This window comes from Rhamphochromis sp. 'chilingali' (genome assembly GCF_963969265.1).
Source record: "Rhamphochromis sp. 'chilingali' genome assembly, chromosome: 12".
NCBI classification, from domain to species: Eukaryota; Metazoa; Chordata; class Actinopteri; order Cichliformes; family Cichlidae; genus Rhamphochromis; species Rhamphochromis sp. 'chilingali'.
In genome coordinates, this window is record NC_137939.1 from 14,528,985 (window position 1) to 14,549,022 (window position 20,038).

Here is a 20,038-nt window from a genome sequence, read left to right on the forward strand (position 1 = left end):
CCTTATTAAAGGGTATTTTTTGTAGATGCAATTTGAGTTTTTTGTTTTTTGTATTTATTTATTTATTTACACACACACACACACACACACACACACACACACACACACACACACACACACACACACACACACACACACACACACACCTTTCTAACCAAGCTAGCTACAGTTGGCTGACAGCTCTTTCTTCAAAATCTCCTTTTGGTAGTAAAAATGCTAATATTGAGGCTTTAATAGACAGAAATCAGTGAGTACGAGCAACTTAAGCTGTCTGTTCAGCTAAGCAAACTGCCAGATACATGTAGCTTCACAGTGCATGGCACTGATTTTTTTTACCTGTCAACAGGAGACAAATAAGCCTATTCCCCTAAATGTATATTTAGGGGATTTAAGTGGTTCCTCTTGGTGACTTGTGACAGTAGTTCTTTTTCTGGCTTTGGCACTCACCAGAAAATAAGAGTCAATTGTAGAATCAGATTGGGAGTTCTCTCCAGAATCAAAGCTGAGGTCAATATCTGTTTCAGGTGATTGTGTCAATACAAATGTCGGAATGACAGATGAACTTGTTGAGACCACCTCACTCTCTGGGTTCGTCGACCTGTTCAGCCACAGTGGTGAGTCATTCTCTTGAGTTTTGGAATCTCTTGGGTCTGATAAAAGGGTTACTTCGCTGGAAGCGCTCATGCTCATTTCAGAGGAAGATCCACCAGATGGTTCAAAAGAATGAGAGTCTGTTTGGTGACTAGTGCTGCTGGGTAATGGAGTGACTGTGTGTCTTTGTGTGATATTTAAGCTATCAGTGAGCTGATCCTTTGAAAAACCTCTGGTAGGTTCATCAGTACCCTTTGTTGTTCTTCCCACATCGAAGAAGCCAATGGTGGTGACCTCAGTGTGCTCCGTAGAGGTCCTGACAGAGGGAGAAGTTGTAGGGAGGCCAATAGGTGTGATGGATTCAGCATTGGGGGTTGTTGGTGGCATTACTTTGATTGTAGTGGTGGGGACAGCTGTAGTGGTGGGAGCAGATGTCTTTGTGGGTGGTGGCTGTGTTGTTGCAGTAGTTGTTGTTGTAGCAGTCGGGACAGTAGGAGGTGGAGGGGTCAGTTTTCTGCTGGGTGTTGGTGTGGTGGGGGTTGGAGGTTTGAACTTGACGATGAGGAAACACAAGTGAATAAGCAAAGGGGGGAGGGGGAGGGGAAGGGAAAAGAAGCATGGGGAAGACAAATTAGGATAAAACAGAAGGTGAAAGCAAAAAAACATTAAGGAGTAACTTATGAGTAACATAAAAACATTCATGGTAAACCAAAAAATAGAACAGGGACAGTAAATAAAAAAATAAACAGAACTACAACAAACAACAGAAAATGCATGCAAAAATTGGTATGTGTGGTGCGAAAAGCAGTATGATAAATGCTCATAAAACAAACAACACTCTTAGGCTATCCGTTTCCCCTTATAGAATCTATATGCACAGCACAGTTAAAAGCCCTCTCTGTGTCGTGCAGACTCACATTTTGGTTGTAGATAGTCACTCCTTCGGTGCAGACATGTTTATGTGTGCAGACATGCTGGTGGATACACCAGTTACACCCCCAACGACTGCTGATACACCCTTGGCATCTGGGAGAGAACACAGCAATGTTAAAAAAACATGATCGCAATCTCTGAAAGGGCTGTTATGACAACAATCAGACTCTTTCACACAACCCAACGCTACATTACACTTACTATACAAACAAAGAAAATAATCATTGTAACTGAAACATATAAAAATTATTATGAATTTTTCCAAGCAATTCCTATGGAAATATCGGGTTAGGGCTATTTCTGTGACCGTGCAGACTTCACTGAAAAATTTCTGTTACAATGCACCAACTAAACAAGTGGCCCAGGTGGTGGACTTCAAAGAAGTATACCAGGAATAGCTACTTAGCCATAGTGTGTCCAGTTGTCCATGTCCGTATCCACAACAGGGTTAATTAAGCCAAAGTGCTAACAATTGAGACTCAGACACCTAATGTGCAAACAGGCATTCTTACTGCAGTAACAAGCTGAAAACACCTTACTAGCATCTAATGCATTTCGCCAAATTAGATTTAATAATGTGAGTGTGTGTACGCATGTGTCTTGGTTAGAGAGGTACTCACGGCCTGCGTCCAGACAGCTGCTGCACCAAGCTGCAGTTGTAGAAGGTGAATTCTGTCTCTGCTACCGTGACATTTATGAAGCGCAGCGATAAGGTAACCATTACAAACTCTGCAACAAGTAAGCCAGGACACGTTAGCTTCAAGTTGACTGATCAATAAATCAAAAATGTGCACGGAGTAACTACATACAAATTCTTTGAAATTCTCAGTGAGCGACTGGAGGACACTATTTGAGGGCAGCCTCAACTTTGCTTTTACAAAGAGAATAGTAAGTAAAACCTGAATATATGTCATGTATCTTTGTCATCTGACACTAGCTATTGTTTGCACTTTAGAAGGAAGTAGCTTTCACATTGCCACTTAGAAACAAATACATGCAAGTTGTGAATCAGTCCAAAAACACTCCAGCCACTATTTACAACAGTTACATGAGTGGATGCAACACCCACCATCTCCATGGCTAATGGGGGGCAGACTGCTGGCATCAGGGGTGGAACATATCACACCAGCAGTAGTGAGCAAAGCCGGTGTTTCTGTATACTGGAAGAAGCAAGAATAGGCCTCGCCTTGTTTTAGACTGGGTAGGCCTTCTACTGACACTGTAATCTACATAGGAAAGGACAGTATGAAGAAAGAAAGGAGGAAAAGAGACAAAGAGGGCATTTCATTAAAGTAAATGGTTACTTTTTAACTCTACCCACTGAGGGTTTAATTCAAGAACTGGAAACAACAACGTAATCTTGTGCTTCGATCTGCTGCCCCTTTCCCCCTGTATTACATCAGTTTCCTCTCCACGGCTGATATTGTAGAGGCTGAGGTGTTGGATACTGAGACACTGCTGTGTCTGGTTGAAACTCCACAACCAGTGACCCTGCTCAGATCCTCGCTGGCACTCCCACCGCTGACCACAGCTGAATAATGTTACATGTAAGAAAATCGAATAAGATCAGAAAAGAGAATCATGGCCACAGTAAAGATGCATTTACATCTCCCTATATCTTAAAGGAAAATTAATATGATAATAATAATAATACATTTCTTACCGTCCCTCCAGGACACACCAGCCACAATAGGGGTCTCTGGCAGACAGACAGGACTGACAGTCTAAGTGATCCCCACATTCTGCCACTGGACGTTTCTCTACCTGAAATGAAGAAAGAAAGAAGTAGTAAGGCTAAACTAGTGAGGTGATTAAAGTAGATAACAATGGCACTAATGTCCTATGAATCCTATGAAGTCTTTAAAGTGAACCAATCTTTTTTTATATATAAAATCTTCAGCTTCAAATAAAGCAAAAATTGTTCATATGTGAACATGGATAATCATGAGTAAGTCAATAATCTTGTGGTAAAATGTGAATGCTTTTTATAGGCATATGGCTTTACAAAGATTTTAACTTGCATCAGAGTCCCTGGGAACTCATCAAACTGGCAACCACAATGTAATAACTTGGACTTGATAATTGGTTTATTGCATTACTGTGGCAAATACTGAAGAGGTTGTCTTTGGTTTTTAATGTGATAATTGCTTTGCTTTAGTGAAAATGGAAATAAAGACAAATTATGGCAAAATGACATAAAAACAATTCTTAAATATTTAGTTAGCTATACATGTAATCTTTAGCTAGCTAGTTTGAATGTTATACTCAATATTTGTTTCAGCTTGTAATGACAGTTTTATTGTGTTTATATTTCCTTTTTATTCACATCAGACTACTAAAGATGGCTAAGTTGCTCATTACAAAATAAATCTGCCATACTTACCGACACGTACGAAGCGAGATATTTAATCTCTAGCTCTCTAATCTTAGCTTCACATTTAACTATGTTTGTCTCAGTAACTATAATAACAGTGTTATGGCCCTTTGTGTGTCCTGTTTCTTCAAGCCAGACCAATATGAGTCAGTAGCTAGCTCGGCTGACTAGCTAACAAATATTTACACTGGCTGCTCGCCTACAAACATCTACTGGACATTTAATTGAGTTCAATCCACTTTCAGTTTTATTTATATAGCAACAAATCACAACAACAGCTGCCTCAAAGCACTTTATATTGTAAGTTAATGACCCTACAATAATACAGCTAAACTTAATCTAACTAGAAATTCAAGCACTAAAGATAGGTAACAAAAAGTAATACTATTTATTGACGCAAGGCTGATGCTGTACTGTGTGTTTTTATTTATGTACTTTTTTAACTTAATGCAGAAAAAGAAGCTTGGATTTAGGAATGCTAATGCTATCTTTGTCACACATTACTATGAAAAAGAAACTTTAGGAAGTAGGAGCTCTCCTATTTACATATTGTCTTTTATCCCTTTTATTGTTGGCATTGGTTAACCACATAATTTTTTTTCTAACTACCATAAACTGAACTTCACTTTTCGCATGCAAATATACCAGCAGTCTCTTGACAAATGCAATGTATATGAGGAAACTGGAACTGCCTCACATGTGTATGCTAAATGTAACTTCTGCTGCGCTACATTCAGGTGCTCCGTGGTGTCGGACTGACACAATCAATTTTGTGTATAGACTTGCAGTTTCCCCAAGTCCATTTATCAGCATCTATAGCTACCCACACACACTCTGTAGGGAGTGTGCCAACACAATGGAGGCCACTTTCTCTGATCAATACCATTGTTAAAAGCGACTTTACACCTCCTGCAGACTGTTGTACAACTCACAGTGGGGTTAGTGACTTTTGACCTCAACAGCCAGCTGGCCTCAGTGTTTTCTTTTACTCTTTGGCTTATATTCTGTTATCCTCTTTTATTAGTGAGAGAGAAACAGCTTGAGGAAGACGCAAAGCCTGAAAAACTCTGACAAACAATAAATAGTGTTGACGATGGATTACAATCCATGTTCAGTCTTGTGTATGGAGACATCTGGTTGAGTGGTTGAATGGGGATACTCAGTCAAAAAAAAACAAAAAAACAAACCCTGCAGCTGTTGAATATTTGGACTTAAAATATGGGAAACCTAAAACTATCCTAAAGTGTTTATAATTCATTGTAAACTTACCGTGGTTTTGGTCATGATGTAGATATGTCCTCCATTCTGATCCAACAAAAGGTCACTGTTAATGGGAGAGTTGGGGTGGATCGTTGTGTTCTCGTATACCTCCACAGTGCCATCTCGGCCAAGATAAACCTGGACGTTTATAGCAGAAAAGCACAAGACATAGAATTCGTGGTATACATGACGTAGCAAATATCAGTCCAACTCAATTTGAATTTCCAGGACAGAAAGGATGAGCGTGATCTATTCCCCTCACTGCAGGACTAAACTGAGACAGGCAAAAAAATAAAAGACAAACGAATACCTTCTTCAGCGTACAACTCAAACACAAATCAAATCAGACTTGCAAAGGAGCGCAGTAGAAGTGGGCATGAATGTGATTATCACACAGTCAAATCTAATATGAAGTACAGGAAGACACCTCTGGCTTAAGCAATTCCCAGGCATTCAAACTCTCATGTTACTTCATGTTAATGAGATCACTGTGGACAGAATGGAGAATCAGTTATCCCATTAAGAGGATGCACTCAACACATAATGGCATGGGAAGCTGCTTTGTAATGCTCTGTGACTTTGGAACATTAAAGAGATGTGTCCATCATAGAAACTTTTTTTAAGCTGAAAATGGCAGGCCATCTCCTGGAAACAGCTAGCTATGAGCAACAACCTGACTCTAGCCTACTGCTCCTTAACAGTAAATCAATGTTCCTCCATTATTTGTCATTTTACTATTGCTGGGATTAAAAAAAAACCCACTTCCAGGATAGCGACCAACACCATCCCGTTTTGACTTTTATTTTGAAACTTCTGACATAAACCAATTCAGGAACACCACTGCTCTTCCACTTGCTCATTCAAAACAAGGAAGTTAACCATCAAGACGTCCAGGTGACTTGTATCTCCACCACGCTAATGCTTCTTTAAGGTATTAAGTGGCAATCATCAGGCCTGAAAAACAAAGCCAATACTTAATTGCCCAGAGCAGCATCTAATGCGCACTGAAGGCTGTCTCTGAAAGCAAGTCAATCTCCAAAGAGCTCCATGTCAAAATATCCAACATCCATCTTTAAAGTGTCTATACCTAATTTTCCCCCTTCTGACACCAATAAGGGAGATGTTTTTTCGTAATCACTCACCCATTTGTTAATACTTAAAATTAGGGCTGTGTAGCCAACACCTGTCTGATGGGACTCACTTATCTCAGCTATTTCGTTCACTGAACTGGACCTTTTGACCGTGTTTGTGGTGGATCGTTATTAATGGAATTATCTGACAAATATCACGGCCCTCTGTGTGATGCAACCTTTCCAAGATGCTTTGGCTCCACTTTAGTGAAATTCTAGTCTTTTAGCACCAATTAATAGGTGTCTGTGTCTGTCTATTGCAGTAGACAGCTGTAGTCAGCCCTCAAAAATATGTTCACTTGTGGCTCTAAAAACCAAGCCAGCAAAGAAATCACAGACACTGTTTCTTAAAAATGTCATTATTCATTCAGAATTATACATCCACTAGCCCATCGTCTTCATAAGATAGTTTGTACAGTGAGTCCTTTCCTAATTCTGCGACAAGTTTTCATACCCTGAGACTGTTATTTACTCATTCAGCAACACAATCCTTATAAATTGTCTGAAAGGAGAGACTATAAGCCAAATTAAGCACCAACTGTCAGCAGAATTTAAAGAATTCTGAATCTACAGTCATGAAAAAAAATGTACCCACTCTTCACACACCTATAACTTAATAACAAATAATCTAGTCTTAAAATTAAATGAACAACCCCAAAGAAGCCTTAGGTGAGAGGTGAAATCTATTCAAGAAATTGATACAAGTCCATTGACCTTTTTTACACGCTCCTTAGACAATCTGTTTGGACAACAACACGTATTATTATTTTTAAAAAGTGTTGTTTGACAACCTAAGCACACCTTTACTCCTTCTGTAGGAAATAAGAGGGTAAGTAGCAGGCAGGTGCTCCTAATCAAATGCACATTAATGAATCATTAGCAAGTGTGAGCATCTCTATAAAAGCAGAGGTTTCAGCAGTTTGCCTGTCTGAAGAATTTATGTGTGTGGGTAACACACTGCTAAGGAGAAAAGACATTGACGATGATCTTAGAGAAGCAATTGTTGCTCCCATCAATGTGGGAAGGGTCATAAGGTCCTTTACAGACAAGGTCAGATTGTTCATTGCTCAGGCAAACTGCAAGGAGCCAGAGAGCTTCATCTCAGACTATACAGGTAAATGTTGAAGTTCTTAACAGCATAATTAAAAAACTGAACAAATATGGCTTATTTGGAAGAATTGCCGCAACAAAGCCTCTTCTCTCTAAAAAGAACACGATAGCACGGCGTAGATTAGATTTGCAAAGTTGCAAATTTTATAAACAGAATAAATATAATTACAACCTGCGTGGATGAAAAGTACTGTACTTCCTGCACTCGAGTTCCTACATGTTCAGTGTGGTTTTTGTACCAGTTAAACAAGGAAGCAGTAAGATGGTCGTTGTTATGTTTTCCATTTTATGCTTCCATCCATAATGCTCGCGTAAGCCAAACAACCTCCAGCTCTAGCTCCACAGTTAATGTACCAATGTAAGAGCAGTATCGATTGTTTTATTGAAACCTTGGTGTGAAAACAAATATGCGCAGTTAGGCAAATGCAGAAATGGTCTTTTAATTCCAACAAAGCAACGCAGGTAAAGCCTGCTGACTACAACCACAAAAATCAAGTCAGTTACACCAATTACAGACCATCAACATATTACTGCAGTATTACATTTAAAGTGGGTCACCAGTTGTCAACCTCTTTCCTCTGAAACACAAACACGCGCTCAAATGGAGTCCCATATCTGGATGCTGTGGAATTTGTCCTGCTGTGATACGCTAATCCTGTTACAATAGCTTTTTTCAGATGACTACGTTGAGTGCAGCTTTGATCTGCTACCTAAAAGTACTAAGTCTGGCTCTGTGTCTCACTCTCTCTAGTTGACACAAGAACACACACACACAAACAGAGCAAAACAGGTTGTGTCTACAATCCTCTTATCTTGATCCCTTCATGTAACTATCACATCTATGCAGATGTTGTTCAGAAGGTAGAAGCGTTCTCTTTTCTTGTTTTGTTTTGTACAGAAGAGCTGAAAACATCACTTAGACTTTGATAAAAAGTCTAAGTGATGTTAGAAATCTACTCTGGACGAAACTTTCCAACAAAAACCCCCCCAAAATAAGACCCTGTCTCCAACATGTTGCAGTGTGCAGAAGAAAAAGCAAACCCGTTAAGCGTGGGATCACAAAGGTATGCTAGCCTGTGTTTGTTGGAACACTGTGAATGCTGGAATGATAGGAATCTTCCAGGCCGGAGTCACACAGTGATGTAGAAGTATATGGGAACTGGCGTGGACTTGGATTAAATATCTTTGAAATTGGATTTGTGTGTTTCAGGGTGTTTTATGTGGTGTAAGGTGTGTTTTGCTGAGATGTGAATCATAGACAAGTTAGAGCACAAAGGCAGGCCTGCGTGGACACAGATCCAGTTAATCCCTGACACTTATGTGAGCGCGATGAATGAAAAATTAGACCACCGGGTTAATAAGAAACTGGTAGAAATATTTCCATGAGTCAGGGGTTTCTCCCTGCCTCCCACTCTGCGCACCAGGGGAGGCTCTCCAAGGTCACACAGAAACAAAAACTAAAAGTCTGAGCTACCTTATGAAGGGTCCCTTTGGAGTCTCCCAGGAATGCGATGCTATGTCCATCCCTGACACTGACTGCCACGGCGGTGAGACGGGCAGATGAGGTGTGCCATGCAGGTTTAGCTTTCAGCGGTTCCCTGTTTGCCATTGGACTTGGGGTGTGGTCGGAGCCGCAGGGATATGCCTTCAGGGTATTCTAAAACATGTGACGGGATAGAGAGTTTGTCTTGCTGGTTCATCTTCAAATAAACACAACAGAGACTTTTATTGCTACAATTTCAAGCTACATTTAAATTTTTATATCGCATTTCAAATACAGCTATTATTTTTCCCTTGTTGTTTTAAGTCATGCCAAACATCTAAAGCTTTAGAGCAAATAAGTTTATATTCCCACTGTTGCCTCAGAGCCTCTGAATCCTCTTAATACATCATAAGAGGATTGCACCATAGATTAAAGCAGACTCATTCAGAGACATGGTCTCTCCTTTCCTTTGGCTTTGCAAAGCAACCACTCCAAATTCTGCTTTTCCACTAAGTCTCCAAGCTCTGCTTCTAGATAATTGGCCCTGGAGGAGGAGGAGGAGGAGGAGGAGGAGGAGTGGGTAGAATGAGAGATCTTTTTTTAGTTTGCTCAGTTTGTTTATTAAGAAAATAATGATAACGTTTCATCATTGCTAGGAGGGGAACTTCATGATTTAATACAACTTTATCTTCCCCATTCATCTATTTCCTTACTTTCATTTCCTCCTCTTTTGCACTATATTCCACAGGCTTTCTCTTCACGTCTCTGTTTCTTCCCCTCTCTCCCTTTCTATTTTCTTCTGCCCGTGGCTTTCAAAAGAAGACTCGTCCTTCCTTGTCAGAGCTCATTAAGCAGTTTCACATATGATTCAGGGGTAGTTTGGTTTATTGATCCCTAACGATCCCATTAAATGCTTCTGTGGGCTGGCAGGACCTGAGCAGTTTGCAGGGCAGTGGAGAGGGTCTCTGAATGGCTGCAGCTGGGCAGAGCTACTCCTGGGGCTTTAGAGACCTTAGGGTTTTTTTTAACAAGGACCTCATTACTTCACTTTCATCCATCCATTATATGTAGTCACTACTTCTTCTTGTTACTACACTTAATCTTACCAGTCCTGTCATTCTTCGTTACATGGTTGTATCTGTTTTGGCTTCCGCTGAACACTTACATCAAATTAGTCGATATAGCTGAGGTATGGGTCGACATCAGGGAATAAGTCCTTATGATAGAGAGTTTTAATGTATCTACTGTGAGGCTTTCCTGCTATAACTAGCACAAAGCATTAAGGATGTTCTCTCTCAGCAATCTGAAAGGTTCACATGAGCATGCAAAGGCTCAAAAAAAATATTTGTTTTCACGGGAAAGATCAACATCAAAAGCAGGTCAGCGCTTAATCCCCAAAACATTTACTCCTGTATTCTTACCACGGGCAGGTTGGCACAGCTGGACTTGACCTCATATTCTATGTAGGCCTCTCCTGTTCCCTCCCCCCGCCCATCTTTGGTGTAGCAGAGGTCACGGGTTGAGTTGATGTATCTGTCCAGCTCGTGTAGAGAGAAAATGCACAGAGCTGACTCATGTGAGGGATTGTCGTTTGTGGGGCTGGTGCTGGTGGAAAAGACTCCTAGCAGATCCTCACCCTGCAGACCCGGCCCGTGTCCCACCTGTTCCAACAAAGGCACAGAAAAAGGGTCAGCGTAACCCTGATGAACACTTATTCTTCAGCATACTTGTCACACTTACATGTTTCAGATCATCAAAATAATTGTAATATTAGACAAAGTTAACTGAAGGAAATACAAAGCACAATTTTAAATGTTGATTCTAGTTATTTAAGGGAAATAAATGGGGGCCACCAAAAATATTGGGGTGGCAATTCTATCACTAATAAATAAAATGGTTAAAATAAAATGGTTGTGATGCAATGTGAAGAACCAACAAGATATCAGGCACAAGTGTTCATAATGTTTTGACTCAATACCTGGGCTGCCTGGAGCAGATTGTAACTCCTAGGTGAATGGGACTGTGATAGGCAGACAAGAGGAATTTCCACATACGAATAGTAGGAAGTGTCTTCCATGCACACTCTGGCGACATATGTCCGGTAGTCCCTTGATGGTGACTTGATGTCACGGCGGTAAAATAAGAAGTACACGTACGTGCCCCGTGTGAACGCTGTCACAAAATGATGATCATACTCCGAAAGACGCCCAGCCACAGCTAGTTTAGCTGTCTCTTCATAGGAAAAGATGGGTTTTAATGAAAGGTGGCGTGTGGAGATGGGTGGGTGGCTGGCGGTATAGCCCCGACCAACATACATCACAGTTCTATCTCCGCCACTTGGCCGCACTACCAAACCAACTGTTGACACTGATGGATCATTGGCTGCAACATACTGGGTATCCACAGGCCTCTCGGTAGAGAACAAAACCTCTCTGACTGACCTCAGGCTACGTTTCTGGCAGGTGCCCTGGTGCACACTGCCACATGTGATCAACTCCAATGCTTTAGGATCCACCAGCAGTAATTTGTTGTGATTACTGGTTCTTCTGGCTTGGGGACAATTTGTGTCAGTGACTGGGGGCAGGCATTCTTTGCTGTCGATTACAGGTCCAGTGCTCTCTTCTTGCTCCAACCGCAGTCCATCTAAGCCATCCAGTTGGAAAAGGTGGTCCCTGGCCCCCACGTACACAGTCCCCGCAGAGGGGTCGGGGTGGAGCACCAGGTGCTGGAACTCAGTGTCATTACGGGAAAAACGGGGGTAGGAATGACCATAGACAGTGGCAAAAATGGTGAGGATGAACAGTAAGACCAGGGTGGAGTTCCCATGTAGCATGGCAAACACTCTGAGGATGGGAAAAAAGGGTTAAAGGCTTGCACTAGCGTATATTTAAGATTGAACATCAGCATTTAATAAGGCTAAAAGCTGCTTCCATATAGCTAAGGAAAGTGCAACTTAAGAGTTTTATAGAGCTTAGGTTTAACATCAGAAATATTACGTGTTGAAAACCTCTTAAGAATTTAAGCTAGCAAGAAAATGCTCTTTTTTCTAACTAATGCTGATTATTCCAAGCATGCACACAGTTTAACTAAATGCCTTCAAGTAATATCCTGTACCTTTCTTATGACAGTTGCCGAACATGACCAAAGCCAACACCAAACGGACCCACTAGCAGGTATTATGTCTGAAACAGGATATTCCTCTTTGCCACACTAACAGAAATGGGCTCTGTATTATTATGTGTCATTCCCCCTATTTATACCATTACCTGTATACATTAATATAAAGCTAGAACAGCAAATGAACTATTTATTTATCTTTGAGTGATATCTGCCCAACTGAAATTTGTATGAACAAATTGATTTGGGTCCACTGGGTGCAGACAGGTTATTAACATCTGACAGCACATTTTTGGTTTTAGCCTTTTTAAAATGGTGCTTTGTTCAGAAAAATGGGATCTCACCATTTATGTTCTCTGTTCAGCTGAAGAAATTCTTCACCTTATCATCCAGAATTATATCCCCATCCTTTCATCTGTCTGGACAGCAGCAACACATGGGATATCCAATCTGCACACAAAGCAGGAAAAGAATGGCAAATTCATGACATACAGAAGCAAGATTTAAGGTGACTCTTATTCCCCCTCTTGAAAATGTCATAGCACCAGCGTGTAAGATTACTTGCATAGCGTTTAACTCTGTCGCTGTGCAGAGTGCATTTAATGGAATCGAAACACCAGCAGCCACAGTATCCCTTACCATTGGAAACATTCAAAACAACTCCTATCATTTCCCATTTCCACAGCCATCACTCAACACCTCTGAGGAAAGTGGTGTATGGACACTGAGAGCTTTCACATTACAGATAAAACTCCTTCAATTATTGAACAGGTTCCCCAGACCTTTCACTGACCCTGGAAAGGGTCATATAGAATTAAACAACTCCTCTGTACAATAGTGCCTCTTTCCACCTTTTTTTTTTTATCCTAAAGGGAGAGTTTATGTTCATGATAGCTACTATAAACACATCTAGTCTTAACAAAACATCAATAATTTGAAGCCTCGTAACAAAAAAAAATTTAAACACTAAAAATGTATAGATTCTAATACACAAGTATAAGCCCTAAACCAGGGATATGAAGAATACTGAAACTGAGCACTGGCAAGTATTACTTCTGGCCAAACACACAGCATAATGACAGACTCTGAAAAATACGAGTATGATATTAAAAAAAATGCAATTTTGTGCAGCATTACCTTGAAGTGCAAATAGATTTCTAAGAGATTAGACATGCAGTGCCATCTCACCTAACTGTCTACCCCCTGGGGCTGCAATCAGGACAAAGACAAGGGAGGTGGGAGGGGAGGGGAATCTCTGGGAATGGGTGTGGATCTGTGCGCATCTCTGCATAACCAGAGGCCATCCAGGAGCAGGTGCGTGTGTGTGGTAAGTGAGTGAGTGTGTCTCAAGGCCTCCTCTTTACTTATTCATGAGCAGAATAAGAAGTATTATAAGGAATAACCTCCACGCCCACTGTCAAAGGATTTGCGTCCGGTTTATGATGCACTATACACTAATACTATACACTGTGTGTGAGAAGCCAATGAGTACACTCTATTAAACAGGGCTCAAAATCGTACAGACATGGGAGGAATAGTCTTCATGAAATATGCATATAAAACAAACAAATTCTCATGTTTTATTGATTCACACTGCCTACAGCCCTCACATCCATGTTGTTTTCAATCAGGTAAGCAGCAATCCTAAAAGTAAAAGGCAATGTGACCAATGGGCGATGTCAGGAGTCCAACAGTTTTTGGCTACTGAATGAATGGTTCTCAAATAGAACTGTCCAGTATGACCAGTGTCACTGTTTGGTGTTCATGCATGTGACGGATTTTCTCAAACATCTGAAACAGAAACTACAAGAAACTGTGGATCATTTTCCCAAATCATCTGTGTTGTCATAACCTCACACACATCTTGCAAAATGAAATACCGCACTTGAAACTATGATCGCGTCCACTGAAACAACACGCATTGCTATCATATGCTTACATAAACACTGACGTGATGCATTCAAAACACTTCCATCAAAAGTGTTCATGTATGTTTTGGCTTCGTGAGACCATGTTACAAATGGAAGCGCATTTCCTTTTTTAATTTAATGGTGAAGTGTAATGTTTTTTTTTGTCCTGAAATAACATTAACAACACTACATGTATACTACTCAAGAAAAAGAAAATTGAAAGGAACACTTTTAAATCAGAATATACAGGGTGGGCCATTTATATGGATACACCGTAATAAAATGGGAATGGTTGGTGATATTGAAGTCCTGTTTGTGGCACATTAGTATATGTGAGGGGCCAAACTCCTCAAGATGGGTGGTGACCATGGTGGCCATTTAGAAGTCAGCCGTTTTTTGTTTTTTTGGGGTTTTTTTTTTTCTTTCTTCTTCTCTGTTTGGTTGTGTTGTTTTATGCTATTTTTGATAAACGAATAAAAATTGTATATCAAAAAAAAAAAAAAAAAAAAAAAAAAAAAGAAGTCAGCCATCTTGGATACAACTTTTTCAATAGGAAGAGGGCCATGTGACACATCAAACTTATTGGTAATGTCACAAGAAAAACAATGGTGGGCTTGGTTTCAACTTAACTTTATTCTTTCATGAGTTATTTACAAGTTTCTCTTTGTTCACAGCCATTGACATGTCGAAGAGGTTAACACGTAAGGAGCGGATCGAAATTGTGTTGATATCTGGTGATACCGGGTCATTGCAGCAGATTTCAATGCAAAACACCCTACGGGACCACCCATCTCCCATGCTACAGTTAGCAAACTGCTTGCTAAGTTTCGTGAAACTGGTTCAGTGTTGGATTTGCCAAAATGTGGACGCCAGAAAACTGTCACTAATGAAGAAACATCAGTGGGTGTCCTAGCTTCATTCAGCAAGAGCCCACAGCGTAGCACTCACCGCATGTCACTGGAGAGTGGCATTAGTCGAACATCTCTTCGGTAAATATATTAGCTACTCACAAATGGCACCCTTACAAACTCCAGCTACTGCAGCACAGAATTTGCAGAATGGGCAAAACAAAAATTGGAACAGGACCCTCAGTTCACGCAGAATATTTTGTTCAGTGATGAGGCAAACTTTTATGTGAATGGTGAAGAAAAACAAACAAAACCACCGCTATTGGTCTGACATTAACCCACATTGGATGGATCCCTCCAAGACTGTTGGAACAACAAAAGTGATGGTTTGGTGTGGTATATGGGGTACAACGATAGTGGGTCCATTCTTCATGGAAACCTCAAGGTCATTGGACATTTGAAATTGCTACACGATGATGTGTTTCCCTCTTTATGCACTGAAGCTGGCACATTCCAGCAAGATGGTGCACCACCACATTATGGGTGCCAGGTCCGAGCATTCCTAGATGAACAGTTACCTGGAAAGTGGATTGGTCGTCGTGGGTCCATTGAATGGCCCCCAAGGTCTCCCAATCTGACACCCTTAGACTTTTATCTTTGTGGTCATCTGAAGGCAATTGTCTATGGTTTGAAGATACGAGATGTGCAGCACCTGAAACTACGGATACTGGATGCCTGTGCTGGCATTTCTCCTGCAGTGTTATCAGTGTGTGAAGAGTGGGAGAAGAGGGTTGCATTGACAATCCAACACAATGGGCAGCACATTGAACACATTTTATAAGTGGTCAGAAACTTGTAAATAACTCATGAAAGAATAAAGTTATGTTGAAACCAAGCACACCATTGTTTTTCTTGTGACATTACCAATAAGTCTGATGTGTCACATGGCCCTCTTCCTATTGAAAAAATAAAAGTTGTATCCAAGATGGCCGACTTCTAAATGGCCACCATGGTCACCACCCATCTTGAGGAGTTTACCCCCTCACATATACTAATGTGCCACAAACAGGACTTCAATATCACCAACCATTCCCATTTTATTACGGTGTATCCATATAAATGGCCCACCCTGTAGATTTAAGTCAGCTAAACTTGTGAGATACTGATCTGGTCAGGTAAGTAGCAGAGGGGGTTGTTTCAGCTGCTTTGGTGTTATTGAAATTAACAAGAAATGCACTAGAGGGGCAACAATGAGACAATCCCCAAAACAGAAATGCTTTTACACATGGATGCCTCTGATATTTTATTGACTGTTTTCTCACTACCAGCAGCATGAGGCAATACCTGGACCCTACAGAGGTTGCACAGGTAGTCCAACTCCTCCAGGATGGCACATCAATAAACATGTCATTGCCATAAGGTTTGCTATGTCTCAGTGTCAAAAGCATGGAGGAGATTCCAGGAGACATGCAGTTACTCTAGGAGAGCTGGACAGGGTTGTAGAAGATCTTTAACGCATCAACAAGAATGGTATCTGGTCCTTTGTGCAAGGAGGAACAGGATGAGCACTGCCAAGGATGTAAAAATGACCTCCAGCAGGACACTGAGGGTGGCCTGAGACCCCGACCTCCTCTAGTGGGTGCTGTGCTCAGTGTGAACGGCTATGCCTGGCTTCATGAGCATGAACTTAATACATGCTCAATGGTCGCATAAAGCATAAGTCATAAAGAGTCATAGCACAGTAATAAAGTTGACTTTAAGACTTCTCCTTATAACTTCATAGGTAAGGTTTGCCAACATTGGCTAACACTAGCTGTCTTTTGCTATTGCCTGTACTAAATCAGCTATAACATAAAAAATTACTTTGAGGAAGCTTCGAAATTTAGTTTTTTGGGGGGGTTTATATTTGTTTACGTATGAATGGGATTTCATCTGTAAGAGAACGGTTGTTGTCACTGAAAGTCTCGCATTAGGATCATAGAAACACTGCGGTGCTCAGACTAAAAGGGGTTTGTTTTTATTTTACAGGTTAACGTAATAATGAAGCTAGCTACTATAATTCAGTGGATCCAGTAAAGTACAGTGTACCATACTGTGAAATATATTCTGGTCTAGTTGTGATACAGCATGCTGCATTTGATTGCACTTGGATGGAACTATGCCAGCCGTTTCCCAGAACAATTTTTTTTCTTAAGAGGGACAATAAAGACTAATTTAATCTACTCCAATCTAAAACTAACTTAAAACAATTACTGTGTCAGGGCTAATAACTTGTTAAGCTGGATATTTTAGGCCTATCCAGCCTCTGTAATGGAGAGCCTGGGAACTATTCTACACAAATTCTCACTGCCACTCTTAACAGGCGTCCTCACCTGCTCTTTGACCGGACAACATGACGAGGTCAACATATTTATAGCCAACTGTGACCCCATTGCCATGGGAACTTCCTCTTGCTAGTCATCAGTGATGTCTTCCTACAAGCTACCATGAGATCAGACTGAATGACTGTGGTGTGGGGCAGAGTAGAGAGGGATGGGAAGGAACAGAGACGTGAGAAATAGAGTCGTAGTCAATGTAAAAGTCAAAGAGGGGAAGTCCGATCTGGGATATTTCTGTCAGTGTATAAGACCTTTTAAAGATAAGCAACATTTTCGCTTCATCCATCAATGAAATGAGCAATCATTAAATTTGGATTGCTTCTTCTAAAAAAATCATTTAACTCCATGTCTTTTACTTCATCCAACAACTTTCATTTTATAACTTTTAAACGTTTCCTGTCCTTGAGCTCTGCTTTATTCACGACATCTGGTCTGTAGAAGTGCTTGGTAGTCAAACAAATACCAGTGACACCCTTTAGAGCTGCAAAGGGGCGGCCTCTCTCATGCCTTTCATCAACAATCTCCAGTGTTCATCAGTTGTGTCTGGTATGCAGCATATTCAGCCATGGGACGCAGTCCAGCAACCTATAAATAACCTCTTGTTGGCCCATTTCAGCTGAAAAGGGGAGGGGAAAGGGTCGTCATATAGAAACTATGAAGTAAACTGTGACATGTAAACAAAGCAAAAGCAAAAGTTTATCTGGGATTTTCTCACAAATGTCGTATTTTCATGTTTCTTTTTGGATGATTGGCTACTAAAGAGATGATAATTAGTTTAACCCAATAAACTGTAAGAGAAATGGTGATTTACTGTACTGTGTTTGTGCTACCCAGCATATTTAATGACCTCTATAAATGTCTCAGAATGCGGTCTCATCTGTGAACTTTCACCCTACCCATTCCTGTCGCTCTCTCTCTGTCCATGTTTATTAATCACTGCGAGAGTCTGCTGTGCAAGATCATTTCTAAAGCTCCTAATGAGCCGCGACAGCCCACTGACCACCAAAGACCCCATAAAATATGTGAGTTCAACAGCGCAGAGACAGTGGGGGGACACTGGGCCCGGAGCCATGGAGCACTGCCTTGCATTGTTATGTAGTGGTGGGTTGGCTGGCGTCTCGCCCCAGGCCCCGGGCTCTGCAACAGTAGCATCTGTGGATCCCTTCCAGAGAATACAGTAGAGGAAGTGGCAAAGGATCTGTTAGAGATCAGCAGGGCTTTCAGTGGCCACACGCAAATAGGATGCAAGTGAGAATATACAGAACAGGAACATGTATTTATCAGGAAATGCTTGAAATCGATTTATGACAAAAAAACTGCAGAGAGCTTTGTGAGACTGACTCACTACAAACAAAGTCTATGAGAACACTTGCAGTGTTTGTGAGGTTTCTAATGATGGTGGAGAAGAACTGAATTTTTTCAGTTGCAGACATCCAGATAAAGATAAACAACAAACAGCAAATTCAGCAGCATCCTGATCAGAAGCAGAGAGTAGCTGGAAGTAGCTTCAGTTCTTTGACAATGTGTGTGGTAGCGTACACTAGTTTCCCTGACCCAGGGGTGGCCAACTCCAGGCCTCGAGAGCCGGTGTCCTGCAGGTTTTAAATATCACCCTTATTAGTTCATTACCAGGCCTCTGGTGAACTTCAAGAAATGTTGAGGAGGTAATTTAGCCATTTAAATCAGCTGTGATGGATCAAGGACACATCTAAAACCTGCAGGACACTGGCTCTCGAGGTCTAGAGTAGGACACCCCTGCCCTGATATAAAGGTAGAAGCAACAACAAGAAGAAGAAAAGAACAAGGGTAAATTAATAATTTTAAAAAATCTGCATCAACAGAGGTGTTCAAGTGTGAAATATCTGTAATGAGAATTAGCACTCACTGACTTTCTCAGTCTAAAAAGAGTGGGTTCCTATTACCAAGTGGATGACTTGAAGTATCTCAGGATCACGTTCACCAGTAGGGGAAGAGTTGAGCAGAAAGTCTCCACACAGTTGTGGTCAAGTGCAATCTGAGAATGAATGTATGACTGTGGACATAATGTTCTACAGTCCTACGCTCACCAATGACCATGAACAGGGGGTAGATCACAGATACAATCAGGGGACATTAGTTATCTTACAAGGGTATCTGCGCTCAGACTTAGAGACAGGTTCTCCGGACAGGAGCTCAGCTATTCAGTCGAGATGGTTGAAGGATCTCATTGAAATGCTTTCTGGACCCAGGACGGAAGAAGGGAGGTCTGGTCATTTTTGCTTAGATTCCTGCCCCCACAACATGGATGCAGATGTGAAAATACCCATGAGTCAACATTAAACTATTCATTTGCAGCAAGTTCTGGATCGTGTTTTGGTTGTGTGAGTGCTTGGAAGCATGATGCTCATATTTTCATACAAATGATGATTAGATTGTCAAAGAAGAGAACAAAGATTTGACAGCTGGAGTCTTCCAATCAACCATCAACATGAACAACAGCGGAGCATATCCCTGATAGACAAGATGCCATTGTCTAGTGTTGTGTGTCCTGCAAGCATAGCATACTAGAACTACTGGAACAACAGTGTGGTTGCTGGTTGTGTCTCTCCACTTAGATAGTTAGATCAGTATGTTTAGATCACTAATATTATGAGAGGCAGATGCACACATGCTTGGCCTTTTTCCATATCCGTTGCCCTCTTTAGGGTCAATGGCCATTTCTCCCCCCGCAGTTCACATGCAGACACAGAGGGTCTCTCTCTCTGTCCCTCCGGTGTGCTGAAGGAGCTCTCTGTCTGCTGCAGCAGGGAATAGTGTCCCTTTCACAGCTCTCTGACCAAGTGGCTACAGTTAACGGACACGGGATAAAAGCCACTTCCCTTAAAAAGAGAGTCTACCCACACATGCACTTACTTAGCCCGTTTT

General features: G+C 41.2%; 1 protein-coding gene across 2 annotated transcripts in view; it reads right to left on the reverse strand.

The window, feature by feature from the left end:
- Nucleotides 1–20,038, reverse strand: part of plxnb1a (plexin b1a) — an 88,640-nt gene that overhangs the window by 37,334 nt on the left and 31,268 nt on the right. The window contains exons 2-12 of one of the 2 annotated variants that reach the window (XM_080899930.1): nucleotides 12,380–12,448; nucleotides 10,860–11,724; nucleotides 10,303–10,542; nucleotides 8,873–9,055; nucleotides 5,168–5,296; nucleotides 3,188–3,288; nucleotides 2,923–3,055; nucleotides 2,594–2,750; nucleotides 2,145–2,253; nucleotides 1,509–1,617; nucleotides 448–1,143 (exon numbers count right to left, since the gene is read on the reverse strand). In XM_080899930.1, the coding sequence (XP_080756056.1) occupies nucleotides 448–1,143; nucleotides 1,509–1,617; nucleotides 2,145–2,253; nucleotides 2,594–2,750; nucleotides 2,923–3,055; nucleotides 3,188–3,288; nucleotides 5,168–5,296; nucleotides 8,873–9,055; nucleotides 10,303–10,542; nucleotides 10,860–11,724; nucleotides 12,380–12,387 (2,730 nt within the window). In that variant the 5' untranslated portion in view covers nucleotides 12,388–12,448. The remainder of the gene's footprint in view (nucleotides 1–447; nucleotides 1,144–1,508; nucleotides 1,618–2,144; nucleotides 2,254–2,593; nucleotides 2,751–2,922; nucleotides 3,056–3,187; nucleotides 3,289–5,167; nucleotides 5,297–8,872; nucleotides 9,056–10,302; nucleotides 10,543–10,859; nucleotides 11,725–12,379; nucleotides 12,449–20,038) is intronic. The other variant, XM_080899931.1, reaches the window with a different exon arrangement.